Below are 14,580 nucleotides of genomic sequence, written 5' to 3' on the forward strand. Positions count from 1 at the left end.
TCTATTTGTAACGTGCTGTCCTGGAATTATAAACAAGACAAACATTTAAAAGGTACCAATAAAGGTTAGCCAATACAAACGTATTTATAGAAAACAGTTGACAATGAATAGAAAGGACGAATAAGAGCAAAATGCATCGAGTATTCAAGAATATCAAGAAGTTAGTCCGACATATAACGAAGGGTTGTGTTAACTAAAGCGTCCGTCATTTAACGAATCTTAAAAACACAAGTGGATAATTAAAAAATGTTTTCTGACAAAACAATAACACAAGCAAGAACAAATTTTAAACCAAGCACGGCGATTTTCATTTTACCTCTCTGTGCGCGCGCGCGCGCGTTTGTGTTTATGAGAGCTCGCGCAGCTTTGAGACAAGTTCAGACGGTAATTTTAAATGCATAAGTAACTAATGTGCTAGTTTTCATACAATAAGTAGGCTATGTAACATAATTAAGTACTTTGGTTAGTATCAACACATTGTAGCGACACATGTAGGCCTAGGCTACGTTTCTCAACAATGAGAATAAATAAAATGCCTGTTTCTCCAGACTCGCACTTGTCAGTCACACATCACAACATTTTCATAATCACTAAGCCATGTAGCGATTTCATTTTTATTTAGATTTGTTGTTCAACATTACTTTTGCATTTTATACGCGTTTACCTTAAGTGGAGTCAGAATTACCCTGAATACTGTACTGTCCTCGCTTGAGAATTCAGTCACTGTCAGACGACGGGAGTGGAATGAGGATCGGGCGGGATTTTGTGTTGCTGCTGACGATTTGCAGTCTCTTTTTATTGATAGCCCATACACATTTTGTCAATCATCCCCTCTTGCTATTTGGGGAAATGAACCCAGCGCTATGATTGGTCGAACTCTTTTGCTGGATTTGAGTACTACACTTGCACAGAGGAGTCACCGGGTTTTTGCGTAGTATAGAGTGACAAATCGTATCACTTTGAGATCCAAATGCCTACCCGCTACGCAAAATGCGTACGTTGGCAGGTCTGAACTGGTGATCAGCTGGTAGGTAGCTAGTTTGTTAAAGGTAAGGTTGTCAATTTAATGTGTTAATGTGATTATTATTAGTAGCAGTATTAGTAACATTTTTGTATTATTGAATATTAAAAAATACAGAACTTATTAATGCAATTATTTGTGCTCGTTGAATTTCAATTTAATTATTATTATTTTTTTTTTTTGATATTATCTAAAAATGTGGCACTAACAAGTTACAACGTTCCAAATCACAATTACCAGTTTAATCTGGATTATCCAGCAGGGTGAGAATACTGTGTTTATTTATTCCTCCCTATGCGCTCATAAACAACCATTTGGAGATGGCGGCACATATTTATCGGCATCAGTGATCACCTGCAAGAGATGACTAAGGAATATGAGCAGTTTCACCAGCACGAAGCAAATGTGGATGAGACCCTTTCTGACAGGAAAATCACTGCAGTCAAACCCCCCTGGGCCATTCATGAGCAGGAAAACATCTTGAGGAATGATACGTATCTAAAGCTACCAGGCTTCATTCATACTTGTCATAAACACATACATTCAGAAAAGCTAGGCTTCAGGTTTATTTACACTATCCTTATTTTAATGGCAGTATAAAAAACAGAAAAATGTTTCCTATGCTACAGTTTAATCCATCTCAAGGGTTTTATTTATTTTTTATCTTGTCCTCAAATAAATAAGTTAATAAATGAAAAAAGTGAGAAGTTAGACATTGGTAAAAAAAAAAAAAAATCATTAGCAAAGATGGCTCTTCTGGTCTGGGGGTAAATGACAGATGATTACATCACTGTAATGAGAGAACTGAGTGTGATACTTCTCAAACCAATTTATGGGGATGTTAATTGAAATTTGTTATCAAGATCAATTTGGCAACACTTAATATAATGAAAGTGATGAATTTGTCAAGGCTACACTCCATTTCAGAAAACAGAGCATGTTGATAGTTCATAGATGTAATTTTTCTCCTTGCTCATGAAATTACAATATAATAAAAGGCTAGATTGAAGTAAAAATGAAAAAAGAATACCAATGAACTGAAGCAAGTGGAGTGATTAATGCCATTAATTCAAAAATGTGACCTATAGGGGGCGCTAACCCTGTGAGCCACGTTCAAATTCTGGGATTTTTTTGACCTCACTGGAGACAGCTGCTCCAAAACACATCTGCTCATGGGGAAAGCATTGCTGTTTAAATCCATGATTTGCAATGAGTGATGCCTTTCAAACAAATGAAAATCCAGCAAAGCTGTCTCTGTTAGATGATTAAATAAAATAGCTTATCCTGTAACCACAACTTCAGTGCAAAGAAAGGAAAAATATGTAGCCAATATTTTGTGTTCAGTAAGTACCTTGTTTGTTTTTCATCTTGTTGGTTTTGTGAAGCTGCACCAGAATAACTCTGCACGTATATGTAACCAAGGTCAAAAATTAACACTTTAAACTTTTAACACTAAACATTTACACGAATTAATGAAATAATTAAATTAATTAATTATAATAAACAAATAATTTTACATTGTTCTAATTATATTATAGTTTAGTATAATAATATAAGACATCTACTTTTTTTAGATATATAATTTATTTACTATTTATTATATTTATAATAAAAGTAAATTTGATAAATATTGCAAAAATAAACTAAGAAACATCTGTTAACTACAGGTAAAAAATATTTTTAAGAAACTCAATTCCATTGTCAAAGAGACATATATTCTAAGTTAATTAAATTAAAATAAAATTAATCATAATAAATTATAAACAAATAACAATATTATGATGTATTATAATAACAACGATAATAATATATAAAATATCTACTTTTTTACAGTACATATTTTTACATACTGTCACGTCTATTTTTGGTTTGTTCATGTCAGGAAATTCCTTGATCTCCTCATGTGTTCTGGTCATGTGTTTCCTTGTTTTTTTTTTTCATTGGTTCCTTTGTTTCATGTGTCAAGTTCTCATTGATTGTCATAGTCATGTGTTTCCCTGAATCATGTATTTAAAGGATTGGTTCACTTTCAAATGAAAATTACCCCAAGCTTTACTCACCCTCACCCTATTTTTTTATATACTTAATAAAAAGAAGCATTTATTAAGTATATAAAACATGTCAAAACTCCGGGAAACAACAAGCATATGGCTGAGAAAAAAAAAATAATAATAATAATAATAATAATAGCTGAAAACACTGCATAGCCATCATTTGACTGCACACAGGAAATACATTAGCCGCAGCATTTAACAAATAAAAAGTATAAAACGTTTATTGTTTTTTTTTACATCCGAGATTTCCATCTCACACTTTTAAGTTACATGTCGCCTAGCCCTAACCACAACCTACAGATCCCAGCATAAATGGTGATATATTATAATATTTGTTATTAAATGATCAACAACATTCAGAAACATAAAAGCAAGCATAGGCAGTGCTGCGTGCATGATTTGGCATGGCAGAATGCGTGCAACGAGCGTTCCTTTATAATCACTAAAAAGATGATCTCGCAACGCTTCAATAACTGCACAATGATTCTTTTATAATAATGTCTACACTTTTTTAATCAGGATTTGCTAGCATGCAAAGCATTCAGCGCTGAACAAAAACTCCGGTGTTTTGAGTGGTAAGTGGAACATCTCATTGCGTTCCAGAAATCAACAGATTTGTCTATGATTTGCTACATTGCTCAACACTGCAAAACACATTATTGGAAAGCCTATGCTTGAGCCCATAAAGCATTTTTATTAGATCTTAGTTGTTCTTTAAAAACAACAACAACATTTTTATAGCCCATTTACTGTGTTTATTACAAACAAATTATTAAATGGTAAAAATGAATAAATGTAACTGAACAAAAATTTATGTTGGCACCTCCAGCACCCCCATTTCCCACGCCTATGCCTGTAGCCCAAGACTGGTTGCCCACTGAAGCTAAGCAGGGCTGAGCCTGGTTAGTACCTGGATGGGAGATCTCCTGGGAAAAGTAGGTTGCTGCTGGAAGAGGTGTCAGTGAGGCCAGCAGGGGGTGCTCACCCTGTGGTCTTTGTGGGTCATAACGTCCCAGCAGGGCCGGCTCTAGCCCTTTGGTTGCCCTAGGCGAGATTGGCACCGTACTGTTCGAGGATATTTTCCAAAATAAGTAATATACTTAAGGAAGAAGGAAGATATACTATAGACCAGCATATAGAGTATAATAGACCAGTAGTGTTTGAAATTAATTAATGAGGAATGTCAATGTTTACTTGGAAACAAGTCACTGAAGTTTTAAATTGTGGTTGAATAAACGGTATTCATCAAGGGTCTTACTTGCTTCAGGCTGAGTATCCCTGGTCTCAGTGGTCTGTGTTTCACTGGGGCCTGGAATGCTAGATGTGACTTCGGTAAAGTTGGTTTTATATTCGCACATTCGGACATCCGTATTCAATAGCCTTGTTAATCACACTACATTGGACATTCGGTGGACATTCACAAGTAAATATGCCATTAAAATAATACTTAATTTTGATCGACTGTGAAAAATGTTGTAAGTTGACAATCGTTGGTTGTCAATATCATATCGCTGCTTAAAATTCACAAACATGAATTTATTGCACATTTATTGGAAAGTACAACACCGACCAACTGTCACAACATTCTTGCTGTACAAAGACATTAACAAGCAGAGAACGGAACAAAATGGATGAGAAATTAATATTGCTGCTCTCCGAAAATACATAGCAAAGTAATTTCACATTGTGTCAACATTTTAAGTCTGAAACAAATTACCTGCAAAATCAGTTATAAGTAACAGTGCCGCGGATATTCCGTATCATAGAAACAAAGCGTCTCAACGGAAAAAACCCCTGCGCAGCTGAAGCGCTCACAGACGGGCATTTTAAGCAGAGCGCCTAGCGTTTTCAGCTGGCTAAAAACGCTTTGGTGGACACACGGCCTAATGGCTGAGATGAGAAGATTTACCTCTATACTGGGTTTTTCTTTTATCTTCTTGCTTTCTCCGTTTTCGTCCCTGTGCACCGGAGGGTTTATTAGACCGCTTAATTTTCTGCATCAACTGCGCACTTGCCTAACGTAACGTAACGTAACGGCGACCCTAGAGGGTGCCCACGCCCGTGCCCCCAACATATTTGTCGCCCTAGGCAACCGCCTAGTTCGCCTATAGCAATCGCCGGCCCTGCGTCCCAGTATAGTAATGGGGACACTATACTGTCAAAAAGCACTGTCGTTCGGATGAGATGTTAAACCATGGTCCTGACTCTCTGTGGTCGTTAAAAATCCCAGGATATCCTTTGAAAAGAGTAGGGGTGTAGCCCCGACATCCTGGCCAAATTTGCCCATTGGCCTCTGTCAATCATGGCCTCCTAATCATCCCCATATACTGATTGGCTTCATCACTCTGTCTCCTCTCCACCAATAAGCTGGTGTGTTGGGCCTTTATTGACTTTATTTCTCTGATGTTCATCAGAAAAAAGAAAGTCATATACACCTATATGATGGCTTGAGGGTGAGTAAAGCTTGGGGTAATTTTAATCATATGTTTGCCTTGTCTAGTGGTGGTGTATTGAAGTAAGTTGCTGTTGCATGTTTCCATAGGCCAGGTGTCAGTTCTATTTATTGTCAAGTCAAGTTCTGGTATTTCAAATGGGACATGTTCTATGGTTTGGCAAAGTGTTCATTTTGGACCAGGGTAACAAATGCTCTTAATGATTTAATAACAAGTGAAGTGAAATTACATAGTGAGAGGCTAAAGTATTGAAGACAGGCTTACTAGAAACTTCCAGGCAGGTGTTTTGGAGCTGGTTGAAGCTACACTCTGCAAGACAGTGGCCCTTCCAGGAGTGGAGTCTGACTCATGTGACCTAGACTTTTGTTTGTCTCAATTTTATATATAACCAAGAACATCCTGTTGGGAAATACTCTGCTTGATTTTACAGGGCACAGTATCAGTTCTCTTGCTACAAGATATATCAGTCTGGTCAGTCCGCCCTCCGTCGCGATTCGAGTCAACTCCAAACCGTACCGTGCAATCTGATTCGTTTATTTCAGTGACGCAAACAGCGTCACTCTAGTGCGGCAAAAGTCCCTTCAATATCAAAAAAGATTGCGCACGGGAGACCCGAGAGTTTGTTCTATTCAGCCGTGAATTCAGTTTTAAATGACCAAAAACACATTAATTATTTACTTTTCGCTGTTGACTCTCTTGTCGCTTTGTTAACGTCATATCCGCCCTTCTCTGATTGGTTTACTCCGCTTCCTGTTTGCTCGGATTTGCTCCGCCCTAGAAATCGAATTGATTCAATGGCCGACCAGACTCATCCGCTGGTAAAGTGGTGAGGCTGGATTTTCCAAGCAATCAGTTCTCTGTTCTGTTTTAATGAACACCAGGGTGGCATACTAGTGGATATCTGTGCAAATCATGAAAATGATTTGTATGGGATGGATACCTGACCTTGACTTTCAAAAAAAGTTGTGTCAGCCAATTTTTTTTTTTAATTGTACCAGGATCTTTCTGAATATATATTTCCATCTTGCACTGCATATTAATCACTCTAGTGATCCAAAAAAAAAAAAGCTTAGAACACTTTTCCTCAGTATGAAAAGAAACTTTTAATAGATAAAACTGTAAATTTTATACTGAGCTTAGCAAATGTTCCAGCTATAATAAAGATTTGGCTACATAAAAAAAATAATGCATAGTTATTAGGATGAAAATTCCCATAGGCTTCAGCATCATATATATTCCACATCATATAAATAACTGCCATACTATGCTGTCTCAGCGGATATCTACTCTATGTGGAATGTGTCAGTGCAGAGTCAACTTACAGTACGGGCATCCGTAGATCTCAAACCTGAGGCCGATTCGTCCCTCTTCACTCCAGTCTAGAGGAATGATGCGCAAATAACGGGCCACAATAGGGTTTTGAAGGTCATGCCGGACCACACTCTCTGTATTGGAGTTACCTGCAAATGCCTGCAAGACAGGTGAGACAAATGTTATTTCACATTTTTTAACTTAAAACCTAGGTATATCTCGCATAAATAAAACTCTACTGCAAGCAGTTAACCATAAACAAAGGCACTTCTAATAATCACTCCTATTTAAAATAATGCAAATTTGAATTAGTGGATCTTCATGAAACTCTCTACTGTCCAGTCTCAGAAGCTGAAATCCCTAAGCAAAAATATAAATAAATAAATAAATTGAGGCAACATGTAGGTGGAATCAAGTTGCACGGCTCGGTGGTTCACGTTGACCCTACGCAGCTTCTTGTGTCACGCAGAGCAAGAAATTGATGCAGCGGCCCATTGAGTGGTGGAGAACTTAAGTTTCCAGACAGACCGTGTGGGATTGTTGATAAGCAGCTCAAAGCCACCAAACTGGAATTATGCGGATTACAGTACCCCTCCCCCCACTCTAAAGAAACCACCATTATATGAACTTTATTGTACAACTGGGGATTTCTTGTCAGGAACATGCTGAACACGTCAATATTGGAGGCTCCATACGGTGGTCCAACTTTAGTGTTTGAAGTGCTGATTGCTGTGCTCTGTAGTGGGCGACTGGGGAGTGTTCACTTCATCTTTCATTGAGAAGAGAGTTGTTGTGAGGTTTCAGGTGACAGTGTTTTATGGGTGGCCCTCCTGGGCATAATGAGTAGGCTATATAGCACAGAGCAGAGGAAGTGGGGTACACAAGGGGGCGCTATAAATCCTGCTAAAAATGTTACTTTTTGGCTCTCACTACATTTATTTGGCCTCACAGACCAAAAATTAACATCTTAAATGTCCACTGACCTATTTTTACTTCCATTGTGTTTAGAAAAGCGGATTAATCCGCATAAATCTGCATTACTTCACCCAGCACAATCCAGACTAAAAGTTCTGCCTTCATGACCAGAATGACTCAATTCTGTCGCAGTTAATTCCAGATCCAGACCTTAAACAGTCAGCGAGTGTGTAATTAGTTAGCCAAATGCGAAGTCACCCTGAGAGCTTTGCTGCCTGGCATGTTGTTTAATCAAGCACCTTCACAATTTAAAGCACAAAGGCCTGACGGAGATAGAGGCTGTCTTTCATTAGTGGAGAGTTCGGGTTTAGGCAGGAAGCCAGCTGTAACTATCATAAGCGGCACATTCACTGGTTTCCCATAACATAATTAAAGTTGCTTTTTTTTATTTTGTGTCAAAGCTCCTGGGTCTCTTCTTCCTTTAACTGCTATGAACAGTCATCCACTCTCTGCAAGTTTCTCACTGTGACGGAAAGACACTGTTCTGAACATTTCTGGCGCAGAAATAAAAGCCATCAGTCTAGAAAACAAACAGGCAGGAATCATTACAACAGCAACTTAAGTAAAGAGTACAAACAGGTTGACCTTAAAACAATTCATCAGACACGCAATCTCTCTAAGCATCATAACAAGAATAAAACATGCTGATGGTTGTTCATGATCGATGATGATCTTTTTCTTCACTTGAAAATGTTAGATTAACACCCTTCTTCCAAGAAAGTCTAATATATAGCTGTATAACAATGGCGGCTTTGTGGATGACTGCCAAATAAAACATTCAGGTCTTGCAGTTGTTGTCAGTGTTGTTTTATGTAGCCATTCTTTTGTTATTTCAAGAAATCTATTGATTTTGTAATATTTTACCCTAAGAGTAAGAGAACTGAAAAATCTTTCATGTTATCTTTTCTATTGACAGTCATAAGAATAATCTATTAAAGCTAAGTACATGACCAAAGCAATCTGAGAAGGTCTTAAATCAAAATTATAGTGAATCAAGCAGCTGTCACACATTGTGATCCAACGCATTAATCTGTTTGACGTTCATATCACATTTTGAATGGTTAATTACTATGCTAACACAGGTGCAGAGTTTGTTGTGGTCTCAACTGATAAAATAACTTCTGTAAAATTGCACAGCATACTTATATATAGCACTGATGTCCCCACCACTTTAAAAGTTATACATTTTAATATTAGCCTTTTATTTGTCATTGTACTGAAGTCAAAACAAATTTAGTTCAGTCATGAAACTCTAGAGGGCACAGGCTGATAGATCCTTTATATGCAATCTGCAAGCAATCTCAGCATATTACATGGCACAAACTGATTGGCATATGCTGATCTTGCAGCCAATGAGATGGTTCATTGTTTGGTATAAGCTAGTCCTGCAGTTCCTCTGAAACCCTCATCCCCAGCTCCATTTGTCTATTTATGCAGCAGCAGCATATCTTACATGCTCACAGCAAAGTGTCTATGTATCTATTAGCAGTAGCAAATCCATAGTTTCTTTGCAGCAACAGCAATAATCAACAGCAACAAAGCAGATCTAGTTCGCCAAGACCAAATACATATATAATATATACATAGATACATATATAACATAAAATATAGACATAATATAAAATGTATTTTACATTTAAATGCCAATATATTGTCTTTTATTTGTCATTGTCCTAAAGCCAAAACTACTACTGCTAATAACAAAATAATTAAAGGCACAATATGTAAGTTTTGCTGCTAGATGTCGCTTATTTATAGCAATAACAAAGGCATAGCATGATTGCTTTTTTTAATTATGCTTATTATGCTTATATGCCGCAGCCAGCCTCTACTTCTCCTTTTGTTTTGTTGCTTTTGTTTATTATGATTAAAGTTACGTTTAACATCTGCCTTCTTCGCTGAACTTGAACTTTGTTACAGTTAAGTCTGATCACTTAAATTCACATTATTTTATTTAATTCTAATAAAATAGCTGCAAGTGCTGAATTAATACTCATATAGGTCACTTTATTTGATGAATTAAAATTGTGGGGTAATGCAATACTGTTTTACTTGTTAAAACAATCATACTAAAATGTGTTTGAGTGTGTTGAAAGTTAGGTTATAATATTGTATATTGTAAATTGTATATTGTATGGTGGAGAAAATGCTGTATTACTGTTACTACAAATAAAGCTCTTTCTGATTATGCTAGGTTAGCCACTTGATAAAATAGTGTTGTCTCTGAAGCATGGTACAAACATGTTATTCGCAGTAAATCGATAAAATGAGAGATTCATGCAATAAGACTATAACAATGATTACACTCTCTGTTGATGAAGGTATCTAACAGTTACTCACCTGTCTAATAAAACACAATATATTAAAGAGTCTTTGGTGTTTCCATGGTTTCTACGGAAGTAAAGGGAAGCTCGGATATGGTGTCGCTGACAGGCAGCGCAATGACACGGGCCGTTACACTAGTTAAAATGGCTGATTTCTCTGGATTTAATCAATGGAAACATTTGGGACAGTGTAAGTACATGTCAACAAAAGTCAAAATATATAACATAAAATATATAACACTGTTCAAGTGTTTTTTGGATATTTGAATCCAAAAATCTTACATATTGTGCCATATTAAGCCACTAATGTTTAAAACAGCAGTTTTGTTTTTATGATACCATATTTACTACTTTTTCTCCTACTGTATAAACAGGTCTATATACATGAAAATATACAGATGCCTTCATCTTTCTGCATGTCATACATGGCTTGCTTGCTGCAGATTCTTCCACATTACTAAGTAATACTTAGAAGATCATGTGGTAAGTCAGTATGATTCTAAAAAAACACCATTTTACATCAGTGTCAAGGCAACTAAGTGATGAGCATGTCAAAGTGAGCATTCAGGATTCATTGCAGAGACAGAACATTTAAAACCAACTACATAATTGCAGCCTTGCTTAAATGATTTATAGACATTCAGATGCTTTTATGTGGAATCGCAACCACATTTTACAGCGTAATCAACGGGACACCCAACGATATCTCTCTCTGCGAGCAAAGTGAAAGCATGTGTATCAAAGTGAAAAAATGTGATCCAGTATTTAAGAAACCATTATCCACCAACCGAGAGCATTTGGCACTCTCATACTTTTCTTGCCACTTGGGGTTGTCTTGACAGATGAGGTGAGGACAGCTTTTCTCTCAGAAACCAAGAGCACAGCTGAATCAGTCAAAATGCCAGCCATATGCAGATGTGTGAAGGGCTGAAGGGACAGCTAACTCAATGACACTCTGAATCGCTGTACTTTAGCAATGAGAGACTCACTCAGGAGTGGAGTTAAAGGGAAAAAACTGACATAGAATATGTAAGCTTCCCTCATATCACAGTGTAAGCAAAGTAAAGTCTAGCTCAAGAGTGAGCTAATGATGGGCAGGGTAGAAATTTGGCACTGAAATTCCAACAATGGTTATTTTCTGGTAACACTTTCTACATTCTGACACTATTAAAATGACACTGAAATGGTTACAGGGCCAAACAAGGAAGTGAAGTATTGGCCTATTTTGCAGAATATGCACATTTAATGAAACAGACCAGTGAAAGAAAAAAAAAAAATCAGAATTGTGAGCAAAAATCTCAGATATTAAAGCTATTTTTATAGACATTGTAGACAAAAAAGGTTAAAAAAAAAAAAAGTAAAAAGCAAAAAAAAAGTATTTTTACAATGGGAGAAAAAGGTACATGAATGGAATTAAAAAAATAAAAAATAAAATATTTTAAATCATACTGTAAAAAAAAAATAGTTACATTTACTGTAAATAAATAAATAAATAAATAAATAAATAAGTTGGCAGCTGGTTGCCAGAAATTCACCGTAAAAATAGTGACAATGTTCCCTGTATTATAGGGTGCCTGTATGTTCATAACTTAAAAATGCATATTGTATAAAGGGATATAATATTAATGCTCCAAGCTACTTGAAAAAGCATGGCAAGATAAAACCAAAGGCACTGAAATAATGCAATAAACACTGTAATGTGCATTTCTAATAACAAAAATAAGAACAAACAAAACTATTTATATAAAACAATCATATGTGACGTGTCATATAGGAAATTCTGCGAATGTCACTTTACTGTTTTCATAATAATTTGTGGGGTTATTTATAGTTTTTAGTTTAAAAACTATACATTTCAGTGTTTTATAATGTGATGTTAAACCATTTTTTACTGTATAAGGTAAAGTAACACTGTTAATCAATTAACAGGTTTTTAACTTTACCTGATTCTAATAATCTCCACACTTTTCCTTTTCCCACTACACTTATTAAGATCAAAGGTAACTTACTGTATAAGTTCTTTTTGAAGGCCACTGATATTTTGAAAGGATGTAATGGTGAATTGAGCTGCACAGTGTGTCATTATTAGGAAGCCCTTGAAGGTCTCAACGTTGCAAGAAAACGAATTAAGGGGAAATGAGCCTTATCAGAAGTTGAATGAATGTGCTATACACATATGAAACAAAACTTCCTGAAGTTGAAGAATACTAGAGCCATGCAAAGAGTGTCTGGAAGAAACTTGTTAAAAAATAAAAAGATAATTAAATACAACCTAATTAACTCTTTAAATACAAAACTTCAAATTAGTTTTTTTTTTTTTTTTTGTGGAAACAATATTTCAACAGGTGGTCTGCAACACTTATGGTGGACCATAGATGGTCAGCTAATTATTTTTTGGCACCAAACTTTTGGTGTGTGTGTGTGTGTGTGTGTGTGTGTGTGTGTGTGATTTTGATTTGGAGGTCTCCTACAAGGGTTACATGCATCCAAATTTAAAAAATCCAGCCTGTTGTGATTAGTCTACCATTCACAGTGCACATCGGAAATGAAACGCCTATTACCAGGAGTTTAATCGATCATGGTTGATCCATACGCACCAGACTCCAAGGTTCGGAAAGCACGTGATTCACAGACTAATCACAAAGTTTAACCATCATAGGATGAAAGTTTATCATTTGCACGTGTTTTGTCTTGCCAATTTACACATTCAAGCGATTTTAAGCCATTCCAGTGAAAGCGGAGGTGAAAGAGAACGTAAACAGTTCAGAATCTGATGTGTATCATAATATTGTATCTGTGCATTAGGTCTTAAAGTAACAGCAGCCTATAAATACCTGTCTATGTCATTAATTTTAATCAAACAATAAAACACAGCTTTAACAAAGATAAATCTATAAACACAGTGAACACTATAGTGTTATTTTACATTTAACTATTACATTTCTGTATCTGAATGCTATTGTTAGACTGTCTTTATTTATAAATTTGTTGCATTGTATTTATCTATGTTTGTAATTATTATATTCACTTCATTATTATATTCACTTTATATTCACTTGTATGGATTTTGTTACTTTTATGTAATTGCATTAAATATAGTATTCTATAAAAAACCAATAGTTGATTTAACATCAAAATGTAACATCTAATGTTTTAATGTTAGCTGCAACCTTGCCAATGAAGACCATAGGTTGGCATTATGCAAATTTATTACATTGTTACATAGTAACAGGAAGAGAGACTGGAATTGCTGACGACTCGTTTCAGCATTTCAGATTTGATTCTTCCTTTTAGGAGACAATATCTTTATTTTTCATGCAAACATTTTGATGTTTAAAACTTTGCAGACCTTTTACATTCACAAACGGCTATATTACACACTGCATAAAAGGTAATGTTTTCGAAAAAAAAAAAAAAAAAGTATACTGTTGTAAATATTGGATATAATTTTAAAAAATTAAAACAGAGCAGGAATATAGTGTGAAAACTCTTAGAACGTCAAACAAGAAAATACCCAGCAGTCTGAATGAGATCTGTGTAATGGGCAAAAACTCACAGTGAATAAAACAACTATAGGATTTTCACATACCAGTGAGGGGTACGCCTTGTTGAATTGGCTTTCTAAGTGCATGTTTCCGCAGATTAATTGATGGAGAGGTTTTGCTGCCATTATGCCACATAGAGGGCTGCGGGACCACATGGGAGGAATAATATAAGAATACAGCATGTGCTTATTCAGTACAAGAGACAGCGGTTTGGAGTTCATTCAGCATTGACTACAGGGGCTGAGAAAGAGTATCAGTAATGTATGAGCCTCCAAAAGGATCCATCAAAATTCAATTCACAGAAAGGTACTTGTAGGGGGAAAAAAACCCAAACAGGTCATGTTCAGAGTTGGTGGCCAGGAACTGGTAAAAAGAGAAAGAAAAGAAAAAGGTCCAGAGGTGGGACCAGAAAGTGTTTTTAAAAATCTACAACAGCATTATCAGATAAAATCACATATTTCCAGGGGCTCCTGCACCAGCCGAGAAAGCGCCATTGATACGAACAGGAATGTTAACGGATAACTTTCTCTGGGTATTATGGACATCCTCGGGTAACATTTAAGAACTGTGAGAGAAGGCACAGTCTAGTCATGACACAATGGGGTACCTGCTAGAGGCTAAAACACAGGGAAATGTCAAGACTCTGAGGAGGTTAACTTGTAGCTTTCACTTAGAATATACTGTATGTGACATCTGTCATGTCACCTGAGAGTTCCAGCTTAAAGCGAATGGGGAAACCTATTCGCTGCTTTCGCATCACGGTCAATCAACAGGAATAAATCATATGGTGTTTGAGTGAGACTTTGCATGCTGAGCACCTTCCATAAGACGGTGAGGTTCTGTCACCTCTTCAACGAACAAAGGCACTGTTCTCAGCATTTCCCTTTCTCCTTTCTT

At 36.2% G+C, this 14,580-nt stretch overlaps 1 protein-coding gene across 1 annotated transcript in view; it reads right to left on the reverse strand.

The window, feature by feature from the left end:
- cntnap2a (contactin associated protein 2a) overlaps positions 1-14,580 on the reverse strand; it is a 301,573-nt gene that overhangs the window by 256,761 nt on the left and 30,232 nt on the right. The window contains exon 4 of the mRNA XM_067378732.1: positions 6,851-6,998. Within this exon, the coding sequence (XP_067234833.1) occupies positions 6,851-6,998 (148 nt within the window). The remainder of the gene's footprint in view (positions 1-6,850; positions 6,999-14,580) is intronic.

The sequence above is a fragment of the Chanodichthys erythropterus genome, chromosome 23 (genome assembly GCF_024489055.1).
Source record: "Chanodichthys erythropterus isolate Z2021 chromosome 23, ASM2448905v1, whole genome shotgun sequence".
Lineage (NCBI taxonomy): Eukaryota > Metazoa > Chordata > Actinopteri > Cypriniformes > Xenocyprididae > Chanodichthys > Chanodichthys erythropterus.